Here is a 17,351-nt window from a genome sequence, read left to right as displayed (position 1 = left end):
ACTCCAAAAGGTCAGCTTGGCCCGCGGATAGCGAGGAGGGAGAGGAAAGCCAACAAGCAGTTAGTTTGATGAGGGCTGGAGGCGGGGGGGGCAGTCCATTGGGAATGCAAACGGTGCTGATGTTGAGATTGTTACCATAGTAACCCAATCCCCGTTTCTCTTTTCCCCTCGCACATCAGATCGCAGCTCCTCGGGCTGGCATTTAATGTCGGCGCGGCTCTCGGCGGTCTTAAATATGCTTAATATCTGCTTTGCGGCCGTGCCGCGCGGTCGCACCGACGCTGTTAATCAGCCCTTATTGCCTCGCCGGAGTAAATAGGTCCACATAAGCGCGTATTAGCCCAAAAGGGCGCCGAGATGGCCGCTATTAATGGAGAGTGTGCCTTTGTGTTTGATCACAGGAGACAACGCAGCCTGGCGCCAAATTTGCTCAATACGAAAAGAGACAAAGCGTGGCCCAGCTGACCTTTTCCCATCAGAAGACAACGTCGTCGATTCTACCTGACCCAGTCGATCAAAATGTACGTTTTTACATTCAATACCGAGCAAAGAGTGGCGTCTCTTCTGTGTCTCTCTTTCTCTCATCTCGTTCTCTCTCTCCAACTCTACTTGGTGTGTGTGACCCTCTTTTTTGTTTTTGCTGACGGAGCAAGTCCAGTTTGCCGTGTTTGGGGAATTTAGCAGACCGCATCGAGGGGATAGAGGGCGTTTTCTTTTGCACCCCACGGGCTCACTTGACAATTTGATGAAAATGTGACTCATATTACATTCTTAAATATCACATTGGTGTGCATCACATCCTCTAAAATTAATCATCGCAGAAATTGAGTCATTGAATGCAATAGTATGATGCATCTTGATCTCTCTCTCTTTCTTTTTCTCTCTCTCTCTCTCCTTTGTCTTTCTCACTGGCTGTTCGGCATGTACATATGTGTCTGACTCTTCCTCACCCCTCGCTCACTTTCTGGGCTCAGCTTCTGTGTTCCGTGTCCTCTCGTCTTTGCTCTCTCCCTTTATTTTTGTCTCTCTTTCTCAGCTCTGCGTCCATCTCTCTCTCTCTCTCTCTTCCGCTCTCCCTCTCTCTGTTCTGCGCCTGTGTCGCTCCCTCTCTCCTCAGTGTCACGTGACCATCTCTCGCTCTCTCCGTGCGCGTGTGCGTCTCTGCTCTCTCCGAGCTTCATCATCATCATCCGACTGCACCTTTTCCTCCTCCCGGGAGTAGACGGAGAAACACCTCGTAGGTGAGGACATCCGCGTGGTCATTTGTGTGCGTGCGCGACTGTGTGTATGTGTGTGTGTGTGTGTGGAGCGGCTCTCTAACTGCCGCGTCGCCACCCACCGAGCGCCGACCACCGCCGGGCATCAGAGCCGCGGTGAGGTTCACCTCCGGCGGCGGCACAGGATGCTCGCGAGGTAGGCTGCCGCCAAGGTTTCGGACTCCATCAATTTGGTGGCAAAGATGTATTTATCGTTTCTGCCGGGTGTTGGGAAAAGGTAATGAACGTGGAGCTAAGAAAAGACGAGCGATCCGCGGAAGGGGGGGGGGGGGGGAGCGAGCAACGGCCGCAAATCGACAATCGATATCTCAACCGCAGTCATTCCCGCCGTCTATCAATAACCGGAACGTTGCTCCCCTCTGCTGGCTTTCGTCGTCGTGCACGTGTGCGCGCTCGCCGATTTGTTAATTCGACGTTTGAGTCATCCGCCGCAGCGCCGCTTTGCTCTTCTGTGATCAAGGCCACTTTAAAACAGAAGGGGGAAAATAGGCTGCCGCAAGATGTCGTATCGATCCGACGACCACACCACCACACACAAAAAAAAAAAAAGTCCGCTTTGGAAGGAGGCGGTTCTGGAATGCTCTCCGCAGCCACGCGAAGACTCTGAGGCCAATCTGAGTGTAAAGTGGCTTGATTGTGCCATCTTGCTTTCTCTGTAGGTGGCTGGAGAGCGATGACAAGGCACACCTGATTTCCCCCCACGCACACTTGCAACCTTGCCCCTACTGAGGAGGAGGAGGAGGAAGGATTAGAACTCTGCAATGACGGTGTCTTTTCTCGCCACAAGCTGCATGTGAGACGTGCACGAGCGCGCGCAGACACTAAGCCCCGTGGGGAGTTTCCCGCATGGGAGGAGAGGGCCCCATCTAGGCCACCAAGATGGAGTTGGCGCCCGGCGCAGGCACGCGTGCTCACCTGGCGCAAGACTGAGAGGGCCAGACGCAGTCAAAGATGAGAAAAGGAGCTTCGGCGTGAGCCCACAGCGCAATCCAGCAGGAAGGGTCTTTGAGAGAATGAGCGCAATGAGGCAAGGTGTCCAGCTCTAGCCTTTGCCCTCAACCACCAGGACCACCACCACCAATCCCCCTTTCCCCTCAGTGTGTGTGTGTGTGAGAGAGCAGCACAGCGAGCGTGTGCATGAGTGTGATGGCCATGTGCGTCTGGGCGGCGGCCCCTCTGCTCTTCCTGGGCCTTTGCCTGTGCAGCGCGGGGGGCCAGGCCCAAGGCGAGATGCTGGAGTTTGGCGGCGTGTCCAGCCAGTGGGGGCGCTTCCCCGTGTGGAACGCCTGCTGCGAGAGCGTGCTGAGCTTCAGCCTGCGGACGCACAGCCAGGAGGGCCTGCTGCTCTACCTGGACGACGAGGGCTTCTGCGACTTCCTGGAGCTTCTGCTGCTGCGCGGCCACCTGCGCCTGCGCTTCTCCATCTTCTGCGCCGAGCCGGCCGAGCTGCGCTCGGGCGTGGCGGTGAGCGACGGACGCTGGCACGCCGTTCGCGTCAAACGGGATTGGAAGAACACCTCGCTGGAGGTGGACGGGCGGCTGGAAGGCTGGGCCGAGGTGAAGAGCAAGCGGAGAGACATGACGGTGTTCAGCCACACCTATGTGGGCGGGGTGACGGCCGAGCTGCACGCCTCGCCGCTTCGCCTCACCGCGCCGTCGGTGCGTGACCACCCCGCCTTCCGCGGCTGGATGGGGGCGCTGAGCATCAACGGCTCGCTGGCCACGCTGGAAGCCTCCGAGGGCGTGACGGTGACGGTGGGCTGCGGGCCCGAGCACCAGTGCCAGAACGGCGGCGTGTGCAGCCTGGTGGACGACCGGGCCGTCTGCGACTGCTCCGACACCGGTTACCAAGGCAACGACTGCAGTGAAGGTAAGACCCTGACAACCCTGCTGACCCCTTGACATGCATCTCATCCTACACAAAGAAACACACACACATTCCGAATGCAGTTACACCTCGGTTCCCAAATTTGATTTAAAAAACAGTTTACGAAACCAAGCAGTCATTTCTATTTAAATCAATGGAAGTGGATTTAATCGGTTCCAGACCCCAAATCAATTTGGATTTTTCTTGTTAAAAAGAAATCAGTGAACACCTGCATATTAAACAGGGTTGTACGTGAACCGAGTTTTGACTGTAGAAGCACCCGCAACACACACATATACACAAACACACACACATTTTTTATACTGCTGCTGCTGCTTCTCTCCGTTTCTGCGGACCGGCGGCCTTCACAAACACGACGAGATGTGCATCGTAATGCTGATGTAAATTGATTTGCTGTTGCTGCGCCAGCCAATTATTTAGTATGTGAACCTTCCCTCCATGACTGTTATTCCCAATCACCGCCTTGCCGTGAGACATCATCGGGTGTGCCGTGCGAAATGATCAAATTAGAAAGTGTTGTTTGAAAGTCGCGTGTTTTAACACCAAGCTCGAATTTCGTAGGATTTCACCCAAAAAGTCGAAAAGTGGCATGAAAATGACATCGCAGTTGCTCAAGCGCCAACCAATCACGGCTCAGCTTGTGAACGTCACCTGACCCAAGACCGACAAGGACCGTTTGGACGCCGTTCTCCTTCGGATTTGAGTTGTAATTCGCTTAAGAGGCTGAAAATCCAGGCTGCTTACGTGCTTGTCACCTGCTAATGGATTCCCATCGATTCCGTCCGGCCTTTGCGCCGCCGCGCCCCGAACGGCCCATCTTACGACCTGCCAATACTTTGAAGGCTTTGCGGCGTTTTAAGACACCTCGGTGCACGTTGCCGTGTTCTTGCGCCAGATTAGACGGCGGCGGTTCCAAGTTGTTAAATACCATAAAAACCAAAAGGGCCGACTCCCATTAAAACTAGAATAGCGCTACGGAGAGGCCTAACAATGCTCGTTTGGCTCGTCGCCAAATTGTGTTGCGTTTCAATGCATGATTTAATGAAGGAGAACGTTAACGGACCAAAAACGAGCGAACGGACAACAGAGGTAAATATTGTGTTCCTCGCTGGATGTTTTCGAGTGGCCCCTCGTTTAATAGGCTCAAATCCGCCTTAAGCTTAAACAAGTGTCACGATAAAGAATTGTAGTTTATAGCCGGCACTCCAAATAGCAGTGAGGCATCTGAGGCCCGCCGGCCACTTTGATCCCGATGACTTGGGCGCTGTAAAAAAGGTGCCCCGGTGGATGCCCGTCCTGTAGTACGGCAATCAAGCTCTTCGAATTCAAAACGTCCCCACATACAAATCTGCATTCTTAATCAATAAGCCCTCTCCATGACGGCATTTCCCGACACCTCAGCCACGCATCGATTCGCCGATCGACGGCGACTCGTCAGCGTGGCCTCGTTTGTCACCGAGAGGACTTCACAACTTCACACCCTGAGCTCGCGCCTCTCTTTAGACACCCCCCCGCCTCCCCTCCGCCCTCTCCTCTTACCTTGGTGCCTTTAGCACTGACTGGCCAGTGTTACCATGGAGACAGCACTAATAGGGGAGACCTCATGCCGGGAGCGTATCTCCGTCCTTGTGCTTCCTGTCCCTACCCGCCATTCCTCTGCTCTAGCCCCGCCCATTCCCGCTGCTGCCCTGTTTCTAATCAAAAGCGATATGTCGTTTTTTCTGAGATTGATACATTTCATTGAATTGTATTTGAAGGAATATTTAAGATTCTCATGAGCCACTCTAGTTGTGCTGAGAGGCGATTCATGAAGGAGGCCTGTTTTTTTTGTTGTTGTTTAATTTGCCAACTAGGCCTCCGTGGACTAAATGATTGATCGATACCCAAGTCACCGTCGATGGCGGGGCAGCGGGTGTGAACGTGTAGCCGCAGCGTGGAGGCCTAGCGTTGATCAATGGCGCCGCAGAAGCCGGAGAATTCCATGCGATTGCGGTGCGACGCGTGCGCAAACGGCCAAACACATTAGCGCGTTGGGCGAGGAGCCGCCATTAGTCACAGCGGCCGCGCGGCTCTTCCAGCTAAACATTTTACAGCCGGGCTGATATATACTGTACGGCGTGCAACGGCTACTTTTAATGGCCTCTTTTATTTGCATACAGATGGATTCGCATTTCTATCACGATTGATGTTGCCGCCGGGAAGCGATATCCTCGCAGCAGGAGCACTTTAATAGCACCCGCCTCGTAAAATGGATCCGCAAACCGTCGGCGTTCCCATCAGATGGTTCATTTTCTTTGTAAGCTTTGTCGCGCGCTAGACCGAGAAACCTTGAGAAGACGGCGAGTATTGGAATGATGCTAAAACAAAATCAGAATCTTCCCCAGTGTTTGTAATTTTGACATTTTGGTATATTTCATTCTACTTGAGTTGTTTTATTTTCTAAATTCCATTGTCTCCAAATTACCAAGGAGATGAGTCATAGGGTCCAAATATTCCTTTTGGACTGGACTGTTTGTTTTCAGATATCTCACAAAACAATGCAAGCCCAATCAAGGCTGTTTTTTTTTCCTCCTACTGTCAGTGAAGAAGAAATTAAACGGGCGAATTATCAGCCCTCCTCCTACGCTCTCAATTATAACTCGGAGCGCCTCGTAGCGCGTCTCCAGTCAAGAACCCGTCGGCCATATTTGCATGTCCCGGCGTGATAGCGGCGCGTCTGAAAACGTCTTTTCATTGCTCATTAGCTAACCACCGGGCCTGTCGCTCTGAACCGGGCGCCGATAAAGTCATTCAAAACAAACGTGAAGTTCAAGTGAATGACTTCAGTGGCCACTCGAGATTGTTTTAACAGCGTACAGGCAACTGGTTTCTTCTTTCCACGTTCGTTCATCTGCGATCACGATCTGCAGTAGGGCTGTCACTATCCAATACCAGTTCTTTTCTTAAAAAGATTATTCTTTCCATAAATGGACTAAAACATCACGACTGGCGGTGGCAGATGATTGGCCGAGCCCGGCGCGACTTCACCGGAGGGGCTCGTTAGGCTCGCCTCGTCCTTGAGGCCCCGCGCGCAGTTAGCATGCTAATCGCTCCACCTGTTCCTGCCACGCTACTAGCACAAGGGCACGGACACACGCACACATGCACGCACACACACATGCACATGCCCGCTCCTGTGACAAACACATTGACACACCGATGTTGAACCTTGCATGCCCCTTCCTGCACTGCGCCTCCATCCCTTCCTGCTATTTCGCATCATTATTATGACATCATTTGTCAGCGCGTGCGTGCGTGTGTGTGTTTGTGAGAGTGTGTGAGTGTGTGCGTGCGAGCCCATGTGTGTGCATGCTATCTGTCGGGGTGGGCTCGGGGAGTGGAAGCGGCCTCAAGGTAAGTTTGGGGGGCAAGTGGCTCTCTAACCCTAACCCGCAGGTAGGAACGTGTACAACGGTGCTCTCTACCCACAAGTGTGTGAGCAAGTAATACACGTGCTTTTTATTTTTTTTAACGGAGCTGTGTGTGTGTGTGCGTGGACCAAATGGTGGCGTCTGCATGCGCGTTGCCACGGTAACCCCGGAGCGGTGTGCATGTACAGTAAGTAGTAACCATGGTGACCCGAGGGCTTGGCATGCATGTTAATGAATGTCTGTCTCTCTCTCTCCTCGCCTGGCCGTGACACCCGCCCAGAGCACAGCTACACCCCAGGTAGGTCGCCCTGACGCACCCTCGATACCCTCCGGCCCCCATGCTGTATTTCCTCAAATAGCGGGCGCTCGGCGTTAGAACGATAACGTGTTTTCAACATATTGTCATCATACGATATTATTCTATACATAACTTTGGATGTTACGGAAAAATGGAACCGTTATGTGAGGGAATGCAGCATTTATCTGGATCGCACATATTCATCTGACATTCATCCGCCATTGTTTTGGGAACGCATTGTGCGGCCACGGCGAGGCGGCATGGCGGTAAGTGCTTCAAGGGGACATACCATCGTAGCGACGTAGTAGTTACTTACACGAAGACGAGTAAGTGCGGAGGTATCCATCAGCGGGACCTTTGACCTCGACGTGTAGTTAGCGTGCCACACAACACACTTGACGCCTCCCCCCATGATCCTTTGCTGTGCTGACTGTGCTCTTGTCTTCCTTTAAGGTCTGGCACACCTGATGATTGGCGACCAAGGTATGGGCTACTTTTACTTTCTCTTGTTACTTGGCTACATACCATCCACCTTCCCCAAGTCCCCCCCCCCCACCAGCACACACACACACGCCCCCCACCCCTTTACCTATCCTCCTCCATCTTCATCCCCACATGGCGCAGTTGTCTCTCTAGGCGCTGAACCAAGGTCAGTTCTTTCCTGTAATGGAGGTTTTTTTGTTTTCCGCCGTCGCTGCCGCCTCCTTTTAAACGGTCCCGTGGAGACGATTATTGGCTTTTTAATTCAAGCCCAAATAGACGCTCATAAATGCGGCTTTTCAAGATGATTTCCGAGAAAGATGAGAGAGCAACGTCTCGGCCGGCTCGCTCCGTGAGGTATGGCGGCGCGTCACCCGACGGGCGGCCTCGTACCTCATCGAGTGACTCGGCTCGGGGGCGCCTCGGCATTGCTTGGCTGCGTCGGATGCTTGCCGCTGTGTGCGCGTGCGAGCGAGTGTGGCAGCCCTCCCGAGACGGCCATTCATCCTCGCCGTGTTTTTTGCCGCTTTTCTATGGTGCCCGTACACCGGCGAGGGCGCATGTCTCTCTGAGCAGATGTTGTCGCAGTGTATGAAAGCAATTCCCAGATAGTCTGCTGCTGCTGCTTCTTTTTCTTTTATTTCTCAACGCAGCCCCAAAAGCAGTGCCATCGCCACTCTGCTGTTTGACTCAAAATGGCCTTTTTTCTTACACCTTATTTCCTTCTCTGTGCCCTCTTTGGACCGCTCACTGTGTGAATTTAGGAAAGCTCCGAGGTATTTGACTGATTTTCCCTTTCCTGGTTTTGACAAAGGTTGTTTGATAGCAAGGGGTGGGCAAAGTGCCTGTTTGGTTCTTTCTATCCAGACCAGTAAGCCTCTGATTCCTCAAGAGGCCTTTTGTGGCATTAATTAAGCTCTCCAATGTCAGAAAGACAACTTTATTATTTATTTCAGAAGATTTTCTCAAAAATAAGTGACTTTTTTTTCCTCAAAGTTGTGCAAATGATGTTTTCTCAAATAGTTTTTCCCTTATAAAATTCATTTTTTCCCCCTCAAATATAATTACTTTTTAGTATTATTTTCTGAATAATTATTACGTACAAATTATAATTAAAAAGCGCAAAAAAATGATTTCGACTTGACCTGATTAGCATACGAGCTATCGGAATCAAATGTTGCCCTTGAACGGGAAAGTTTGCCCACCCCTGGTTTGTACTTTAAAACTCACCGCTTTAGTGATGTTAAAATTTCAAGATTCAGGTAAGCCGCTGCTGCTGCGTGTGTGTGCGTGCGTGCATTTGTGAATCTGCTGATTGACGTGCGCGCGCATACGCTCAAATGATTGGGAGCTGTGGCCATTGAAAACGGTAGGTGCTGCACCGCATGACGCTGATGAATGCACTGATTGGTCCACGGTCCCACTGCGACCTTTGATTGGACGGTAGAACACGATAACGGCCGCCGCGTGCTCAAATACCAAACCATCGAATGTAAGAACTGAAAATCTCTCGAATGATGTAACCTCGAACGAAAGCTGTATTGTTTGGCAGAGTAGAACTTTAAAGCGTGGTTCCGGAACCTTCCTCGCTCTATCTGCAGCCTTGTCCGCACGACGTGAAGGTTGTCAAATGGCGCCGACGAAGCTTCTCTTAGGTTAGCTGGGCGTAAAGAGGCGTTCGCACTAGCCCGCAGAGCCCAAATGACTTTCTTTGAGGGGGCGGACCGAGTGTCTTTGAAAGATATACCGCGCGCGTGTCTGCGAGCGTGAGGAATTGAGGAAAAGGCGAGGAGTTAAAGCGCAGGCGATAAAGCCCGCCGTCTTGCCTCGCCTCGCCTGGCTTGGCTGTGATGTGTGGCGAGCGGCCGTATCTGCAAAGGCGCAGCGCTGCTCCCGTCCGCCCGGCGGGGCCTCGCTACTCTGGCCCCGGGGACGGCAGCCCCGGCGGACCTTTGCCCTCCTACGTAAAACACTGCTATCTTTCTCTTCGGGAAAGAAACAGATTGAGGGCGGCAGCCAAAATGGATTCTCATTTCGTTTCGCCAAGCATCCTCTTGTCATTCTTTACATTCCCATTGGAAATCAAAAAAACGCCGATTGGTGGGGAGTCCTCACACGTAATTGGCTTGTTGATCCTGATTAATTTTGCGCCTTCCCCCTCGAGGACGTTTGTCGACTAATAGCGCTCGTCGGCCGAGTGGTCTCCACATCGAGCCTCGCAATCTGCGCGTCGCCTCGTCAAGTGGTCAGCGCGCTGACCTTTAAGCGTGTACATGAAGCGGCGGAGCGAATGACACGCACGCACACACACAACGCTGGCACACAATAACCTTTAAAGAGTGCCTGCTGAGTAGGTGAGAGTTTGTGCGTGTGTAAATATGCATGAGTAAGGCTGCCCGCACAAATTGTTCACGGTCAGCGGACGGAAGGCGAGCGAGGACGAGGTGTGCGCGCGCGCCGCCGTCCCCGGTGCGAGCGCTCAGGGGAGGCGGATCGTGAGTCACCGCTTGTGACACATAAAGCGTCGGCAAGCCCGGCCGGCTCCTTTTTTTACACATTCGTCTTATGGCGAGCCAGCGCACAGATGGACGGGCGTTCGGCCGGCGCTTTTTGTGTCAAAATCGGCCTCTTGTCTTTTGCTACCTCCTCCTCCTCACTCCGGGACACGCACGGAAAGCTCTTTGCTGACTCGGCCATATGCCTGCTCGAGGACGGTAACAGACGCCAAGGCGCAGGGAACCAGTCGGTACCAGTAAGGTACAACATGTCCCGTACCTCTTAGTCATCCTGAGCCCGGAAGGCTGATAAAAGCCACACGGGCTTGATTCATTTTGGATCAAATACAGCCTCGCTGTGGGAGGAAAATCGTATTCGTTATAGTTTTCTTCTCAGACAGATACCAGTACGAGCCCTCAAATATTGTCGTTACCGATACCAAGTGCCGATACCGTTAGTATTTTGCTACATAAAAATCTCCCCCAACGTATGTTGGTATAATCAGCTAAGCCCGAACAGTTGGACCGCTAAAAATACAAGTGGCCCATCGGAGGCACGAGCGACAGCAAGCCGCTGTTAAAAGGTCCAGTGTGATTTTCGCAACTTGAGCCTGTGAAAATAAAACCGCCAACACAGAGCGTGCCCCCTTTGGGCGTTGCCACTCATTGGGCTAACATCTCCGAACCGCACCGACGCCGATAGCGAAGCCAGCGCAGATAAAGCCGGGAGAAAAAGAAGGCCGGAGGCAGGATGCTAGATAAAACTGCAGCCGTGTCGGGATTCATCGGCGATGCGGATACCTCACCCGAGCTGCTGACGCACGCTCACGCACACACTCTGCCATTGTTTTTCACACGTTTTTTTACAGCCTCCTTGCAGACTTTCCACTCGCGCCTCACATCCACTCACTCATATGTCAGCACACATTTCTTTTTTTTTTTTTTTCTCCGCCCGCCCCGCTGCATCCACACGCTCATAACAATGCCGCACTTAAGCCTCTCTGCAATTGGCGATTCACTCCAGTGCCCCATCTGGCATTTCAAGTTCATTTCTTAGCTGTTTGCCAGCGCAAGCACACTCGCACGCACACACTGGGCAAAAAAAAAAACTCAATTATTTTTGCCCGCTTGTCTGGCATTAACACAACAACTGAAATAGCTACGGCGTCCATTAAAGAGCTGATTCATTTCCCTCCCGTCCACGGAAAGAGATTGCTTATTATTTGCAAACAACATGTCTTGGCGGAGTGTGCGTGTGATGTCGTACAAAGCGTATCCCGGGCTTGTGTGACGAAAAAAGTAGCTGTGATCTTATCCCGCTTTAAGACAAACACATTGTTTCGCCCGCAGACATTGTCATGGAAACAAGTCGGTGCCGAAGTGAGCAGAGGGAGGATAAATGCAGATCAAGAAAACCCCTAAAAAAAAAAAAATGGCTAGCCTTTTTAGCGTATCAACACAGGTCAACCAAACGGCGTTCTTGTTTTTCCCACTGCCTTTTTTTACTTGGTCACCGCGCGGCGTAATCAAGGAGCCGCCATTACCCAGCCAATCGATACAAATTCCTGACGGCGGCCATTTTAATCAGCGCTAATCAGCGTTACTCACTTCTGTCGCTCGCTGACAAACCGAGTCACCTTGGCCCGTGACGGTAAAAAGTGGAAATTGGTGACTTTGCAGTCGGCTGCGGCCTCTTGGCTGACGAATAGTTAGTTTGTCATCTTTCTTAGCGATGACGTGGTATTAAGAACATCAAATGAGGGCGTGTATATATCCCGTAGCCAAAAGCTTTTTTAAAAAAAAATCTGATTGCAAATCAAACTTTGTAGTGTATAAAAAAAAACTTGCCAGCTAGCAATCTGTTAGCCCGGCGCGACCCGCTAGTTGCCGGCCTTTTCGTTGAGCAGCTGCCAGTGAGTGAGTGGATTTTTATTTTTGGAATATGTTTTTTCATTTGAACAGTTGAACCGCAAGGCAGACGTTTGCATGCATTTGCATCCATTTGCTCGTATATCTGTTTGCGCTAGTTAAGCCCGTACGTAGTTAATCCACCTGCCGGTTATTAAAGAAGGGACGTGTTTGTGCGTGTGTGTGTTTGTGTGTTGGCGACTGATAGCAGAATTGCATCGTGGGCTAAAAACGAGCAGCGAGGGGAGGGAGGGGGGGCGCATTGCAGCGTGCTATCTCCAGAATGACAGGGGTGCTATGATTGAAGCTCGCCGCGCTGGGATTTACTGTAGATGGAGCAGCTTTTTTTTTTTTTTTCCCCCCCCTCCCTCATTCACCTCTCCATCCTTCCTTCTCCCTCCATTTTGTTTGCCAGTCTTGTCTTTATTAAACAGCCCCTCCTTTGCAGTAACAGGCACACCTCGCCGCCATCAAGTGCGGCGTCATGTGCGCTCCCCTCCGTCCACCATTTTGATTCAGTACAGCTGTCCGCGATAATGTGCGCCTCACTCAATCATGCTTTCTCTCTTCCAGGCCTCCCCCCAAAAAAACACCGGTTGCCATCGTAACGGGGTAGAAATTAGAATGAGAAAGAGACACAAAGCGGACGAGTTAGTCACCTCGGCAAGGCGCGGAATGCAAAGAGCTGGTCAATATTCGGTAAAATTCCCAAGATGATACCATCTTGGGCAATTTTACAAATGCAAATTCCTCATTTCGACGAAATCTGCAAATATTTATTTTATTATTCATATATTTCGTTCACAAAAAGAGGCGAGGCCGGGTGGGATAGCGCCCAATGTTCGTGTGAGTGTCTCTGCGTAAGCTGTGGCTGACAGAAGCGTGCTTGCACATGCATTTAAGTAACTAAAGATGAAAAATTTAAGAAATTGGCAGACAGGAAGCGTAGACAGTTTGATTTACTCCCCCTGCCCGTCTTCTCCAATTTATTTTTAGTACAGCTGTCCATAATAATGTGCGCTTCGCTCAATCAGCCTCTCTTTGTCTCCCGCTCTCCACGAGAGGGGGAAAAAAAAGACCACCCAGTTGCCGTGGAAACGACAAGAAATTAGCAGGTGAAAAAGACGTCGGAGACACAAAGCGGCAAGCCGCTCGCCTCGTTAATTTCCGGGATGCCCGTTTATGGTTTGATTTATCCTGCTTTTGTTGCTAGTTTTATTCTACATCAAACGTAAATACCAAAAAAGATGAGTTTCATCGTGCTAGTTTTTGTTCTAGTGTATTAATGAGCCTCGTGTCAAGGTTGTTTGTGTTGAATAATTTAAGAAGTGAATCGCGTCGATGCTTTATAATCCTCTCCGGCGTCACTTATTTGCTGATCCCAGCAGAGCTCGTCGCTCGGCCCCTCCCGTCAGGCACGGACGTAAACATTTTCCACGGTCCTCCAAACGTTCATCAAACTTTGATGCTCCTCGACGGCGGGTGTAAAACGGCAATTTAGTCGGGTCCATCTGTCCGTGACACGCTTCTGATCGGAGCCCATTTGGGGAAATTCCGTCGTCAAAGCTTTGGAATGGCTTCAAAATGGCAGCTTCCATTCCAAATGGCTGACTTCCTGTTCCATTTTTCCGCCTTGGATCCTTGAGGTGTTCACAATTCTTCTGTCATTCCCGCGTGTTGCGAATTGATATCCAGCTTAGACTGACTCACTCGGTTCATCTGAGATGAGGCACTTGCGTCAGGTGTGCCAAATATTTTGTGCGTGTGTGTTTGTGTCACACACGTATGTCGTTCCATATGCCGCAAATGAGAATTTGCGACAGGAAGTGGAAGTGTGAGCTTTTCGGGGTCAGCGAGTGTCGCCCGTGTGTGTACATTTGCAGGGAGAGGTTGCGCAATCCTAATGACACCCATTTATTGGTGTGTGAGTGTGTGTCACACATCAATATTTACAGACACCATGTGTCCATGAAAAAGCTGGACTCGCTCACTGCTAAACTTGTATAGGGCCGAATGGTTTTGAAAAATAATCCAATTGCAACCTCGACAATAAAATAAAAATTTCATATTCTTTCGAGGCGAAAGTCCGAGGTCGGCCAGTGCTTACAGTAAAATAAAGAGCGGCTTCTCCCGCATTCGACGGCGTTGCCATTTTATCGTTTTCTTCTTCACGTAAAAGGAAGACAATTTGACATAATTGCTTTTTGAATTGTGACATATTCTCACCCTCCTCCTCCTCTTCATTATTCCGTCAGCTCTCCTCGCCAGAGTGCGGCCCCATTTCCATCGGGGCGCTCGTCTCCGGCTCAGCCGTAACAAGCAATTACACTTGACTCTTTTCATTACGCCGCCGCCCCTCCCCTCGCCCGGCTCGACCCAAGATGGCGGCCGCGGCGCCCTCGCTTGCGTATGCGACGCTCGTGACTTCACGCGCGTGCGGGTAGATAAGAGGCCCGAGAGCTTAAGGATGATGGATCGCCAAACCTTGGGATAATGTCCTTGGGGGTCACCAAGCTGGCAAGCTGCCATTGGTCGCCTCCCGTTCCTCTGGCGGGGAATCCTAATTGGCCACTCCTGCTGCGTCTCTGATGTGCGGCAACGGGAAACGTTCTAATCGTCACGTCAATGAAGTCCAAACTTTTTTCTTTTGCGCGGCAGCACGCGAGGAGTACGTGGCCACCTTCAAGGGCTCCGAGTTCTTCTGCTACGACCTTTCGCCCAACCCCATCCAGTCCAGCAGCGACGAGATCACGCTCTCCTTCAAGACGCTGCAGCGCAACGGGCTGATGCTGCACACGGGCAAGTCGGCCGATTACGTCAACCTGTCGCTGAAGAACGGCGCCGTCTCGCTGGTCATCAACTTGGGCTCCGGCGCCTTCGAGGCCCTGGTGGAGCCCGTCAACGGCAAGTTCAACGACAACGCCTGGCACGACGTCAAGGTCACCCGCAACCTCAGACAGGTAAACGATCAAGTCTTTTGTTTTCTTTGATAAACGACTACAAATTTCAACATTGTTGTTTCCGAATAGGAAATAATGATTTCCTTTCTTTTTTTTTTACATGTATTTGAATCCTTTGTGTTTAATAGATATTATTGTTTTTCAAGAATTGCAACCCTCTTCAAATGATTTAGCAAATTTGCAAGGTAACGCCGAGCGGGAGCCGCTAGCGCTCATGTCCAGGTTGTCGGGCGGCGCCGTCAATGCGTTGTTGTCCGTTTGCAGGCGTGCGGCTCTAGGTGAGTCCTTCTTGTCATCCAACCCAGTGACTGAGTGACTACTTCCCACTCCTACTAACTTGTTACTAACCTGCCAGCGCCATCCATGGAATGACTCATACTACTAACCTAACCTGTGCCCTTCTCCTAGCGAAAAGCGCTCCTCGCCAGAGGGTCAAATTTTTTCTGGCTTTTTCTTTTTTTACGTTTTTTTTCCAATTCCTTCTGTTCACAGTTTTTGATTTGCTTTCCTTTCTTCCCCCCTCTCCTACAAAGCACTCAGGCATTGGACACGCTATGGTAAACAAACTCCATTGTTCGGTAGATACCATTCTAATTGTTTCCTAGTTTGGCTTTTGCCCCTCCACCTTTCGTGTCTTATTTCCTTTTTACAACAACAACAAAAGTGAGCAATAAAAGGATAAGTGCGGTTGTTAATTTTTTTTAACGCCTCCCCAAAAAAAAATTGTCCTTCCCACCCAGCCTTCGCCCCTTCTCTTGTTGCCAAACTTTCTTTTCTTTCTTTCTTTTCTTTCTCCCTTGGTTTTTTTTTGTCTCATGACTTCTGATTGGCTCACGCCAGCATCCCGCCTCCTCATTTGCATGCGCAAAAAGTTGCTTATTATTTTACGGCCCGAGCACTTACTACCAAAAAAAAAAGTCTCGAGGACGCCCGGCTAAAATTGAAGAGGAAGTCGGCCATATTTGGTTAAAGCGGCCAGCTCTCGTGTTTTAATGGGCTGTCAATAACAAACAAAATTGAACAGTTGACCTCATTTTGGAGCAGGTGACCAAAAAAAAAGACAGCTTTATGACGCCAAAGTTTGAGCGTCATTTTGCTGCTCAGCCGTGACAACTGGGATGTGAGGGCCCTTTCATCGCCGCTCTTCATTTTGATTTCTTTGTTTGTTCCCAGCTTCCGCTGCATGCTTGCCATCATGCCATCATTCTCTTTGCGCATGTGGAATGAGCAACCGCGCCGCATGTTTTTAGATCTGCTTGTGGAATGAGCTGTGATCCATCTAACAGGTGTCAGTAAGTAAGTGTGTGTGTGTGTGTGTGTCTGGGTGTCATCTGAAAAAAAAAAAAAAATCCCAGCCCCGAGATGGCAAAGCCCACTAACAGCATCATCGCAACTAACAACACACTAACACCATCGCCGCTTACTAACATCATCAACCCTGACATGAGTAACTCGACACTACTAACTAGCACAAAGAAGACTTAACCAACACCTTCCGCCTGCAAGCGTAACCAAAGAGTAGCGACGCTAGCCAGTCGACTTGCTTGTGTGTTAAGCGAGGCGGCCTGTTAAAAGTCGTATCGGCGAATAAATCGAGTCACCGACGCGACAAAGGACTTTTAACGCCGAGTCGGCAATCTTCCGTGACAGCCTTTGTCCGATGACAAAGTGACCCTCGTAGCGGACGTGAATATCTGCCAGAGCGCAAGGTGCTTCCTCGGGCCCGAATTGTACGATGATCCAATAAGACTTCAAGGTACTTGGACTCGATCGGGGTCCAGGCTCCAATGCACAGGTGTCACCTGACCTTTGGGTTCTTTGCCCCCGACAGTAAGCTGGAAAGCGACCGCCGCACTTTCGAACACGGCCTCACTTGTTCCACACGCAACACACACACACGATTCCCCAAACCAATCAGGCCATCTCCTTGCCCGCCACAGACATATTTGGAGTAGCGGGGGCTAATTTGGCTGGTCGACGCCTAGCTAGCCTTTGGCTGTGAATATATAGCGTGTCCTTTCCCTGTGCTTTGTTGTGTAGGTGACCATCTCGGTGGACGGCATCCTGACCACCACGGGCTACACCCAGGAGGACTACACCATGCTGGGCTCCGACGACTTCTTCTACGTGGGAGGGAGCCCCAGCACGGCTGACCTGCCCGGCTCGCCGGTCAGCAACAACTTCATGGGCTGCTTGAAAGAGGTGGGCCGCTCCCTGTGTGTATTTCAAAACAAATGTCTGGATTCACTTTACAGGCTCCTCCAACAATTTGTACGCTCCTTAGCTCCCTTACATCTTCCGTCTGACTGGTTCAGTCGCTTACGATAGATTCGCCGTCCCGAGACGGTACTAATCCTGTCACAAATCTCTTTGCCTTACATCGCTCATGCAGCCGCACGTCCCGTTCGTCGCCGCGAAATTGAAAAATAACCACGGACGTCCATGTAAAAACATTCCACGGATTATCTCTCAAGTGTTTTACGGTTCTCTTTTTTTTTTATTGGCGGATGACGTCAGGGACGCCCGATTCAATGCCTCATTCATACTCCCATCTTGATTCTGTATCAAACTCTTTTTCAGTTTGCTTCTGTATAGTAATTAACATTTCACCCCAAAAAATCCCGCGACCAATCCG

At 50.8% G+C, this 17,351-nt stretch overlaps 1 protein-coding gene across 18 annotated transcripts in view; it reads left to right on the top strand.

Moving 5' to 3' along the window:
* The first annotated feature begins 2,080 nt into the window (after positions 1 to 2,080).
* Positions 2,081 to 17,351, top strand: part of LOC125991260 (neurexin-1a) — a 32,829-nt gene continuing 17,558 nt past the window's right edge. For 7 of the 18 annotated variants that reach the window (XM_049759029.2, XM_049759025.2, XM_049759021.2 and 4 more), the window contains exons 1-6: positions 2,081 to 3,147; positions 6,856 to 6,873; positions 7,327 to 7,356; positions 14,415 to 14,716; positions 15,250 to 15,273; positions 16,757 to 16,918. In XM_049759029.2, the coding sequence (XP_049614986.1) occupies positions 2,415 to 3,147; positions 6,856 to 6,873; positions 7,327 to 7,356; positions 14,415 to 14,716; positions 15,250 to 15,273; positions 16,757 to 16,918 (1,269 nt within the window). In that variant the 5' untranslated portion in view covers positions 2,081 to 2,414. The other 11 variants (XM_049759028.2, XM_049759024.2, XM_049759019.2 and 8 more) reach the window with 6 other exon arrangements.

The sequence above is a fragment of the Syngnathus scovelli genome, chromosome 21 (genome assembly GCF_024217435.2).
Source record: "Syngnathus scovelli strain Florida chromosome 21, RoL_Ssco_1.2, whole genome shotgun sequence".
NCBI lineage: Eukaryota > Metazoa > Chordata > Actinopteri > Syngnathiformes > Syngnathidae > Syngnathus > Syngnathus scovelli.
This window is presented reverse-complemented; position numbering and strand designations above follow the sequence as displayed.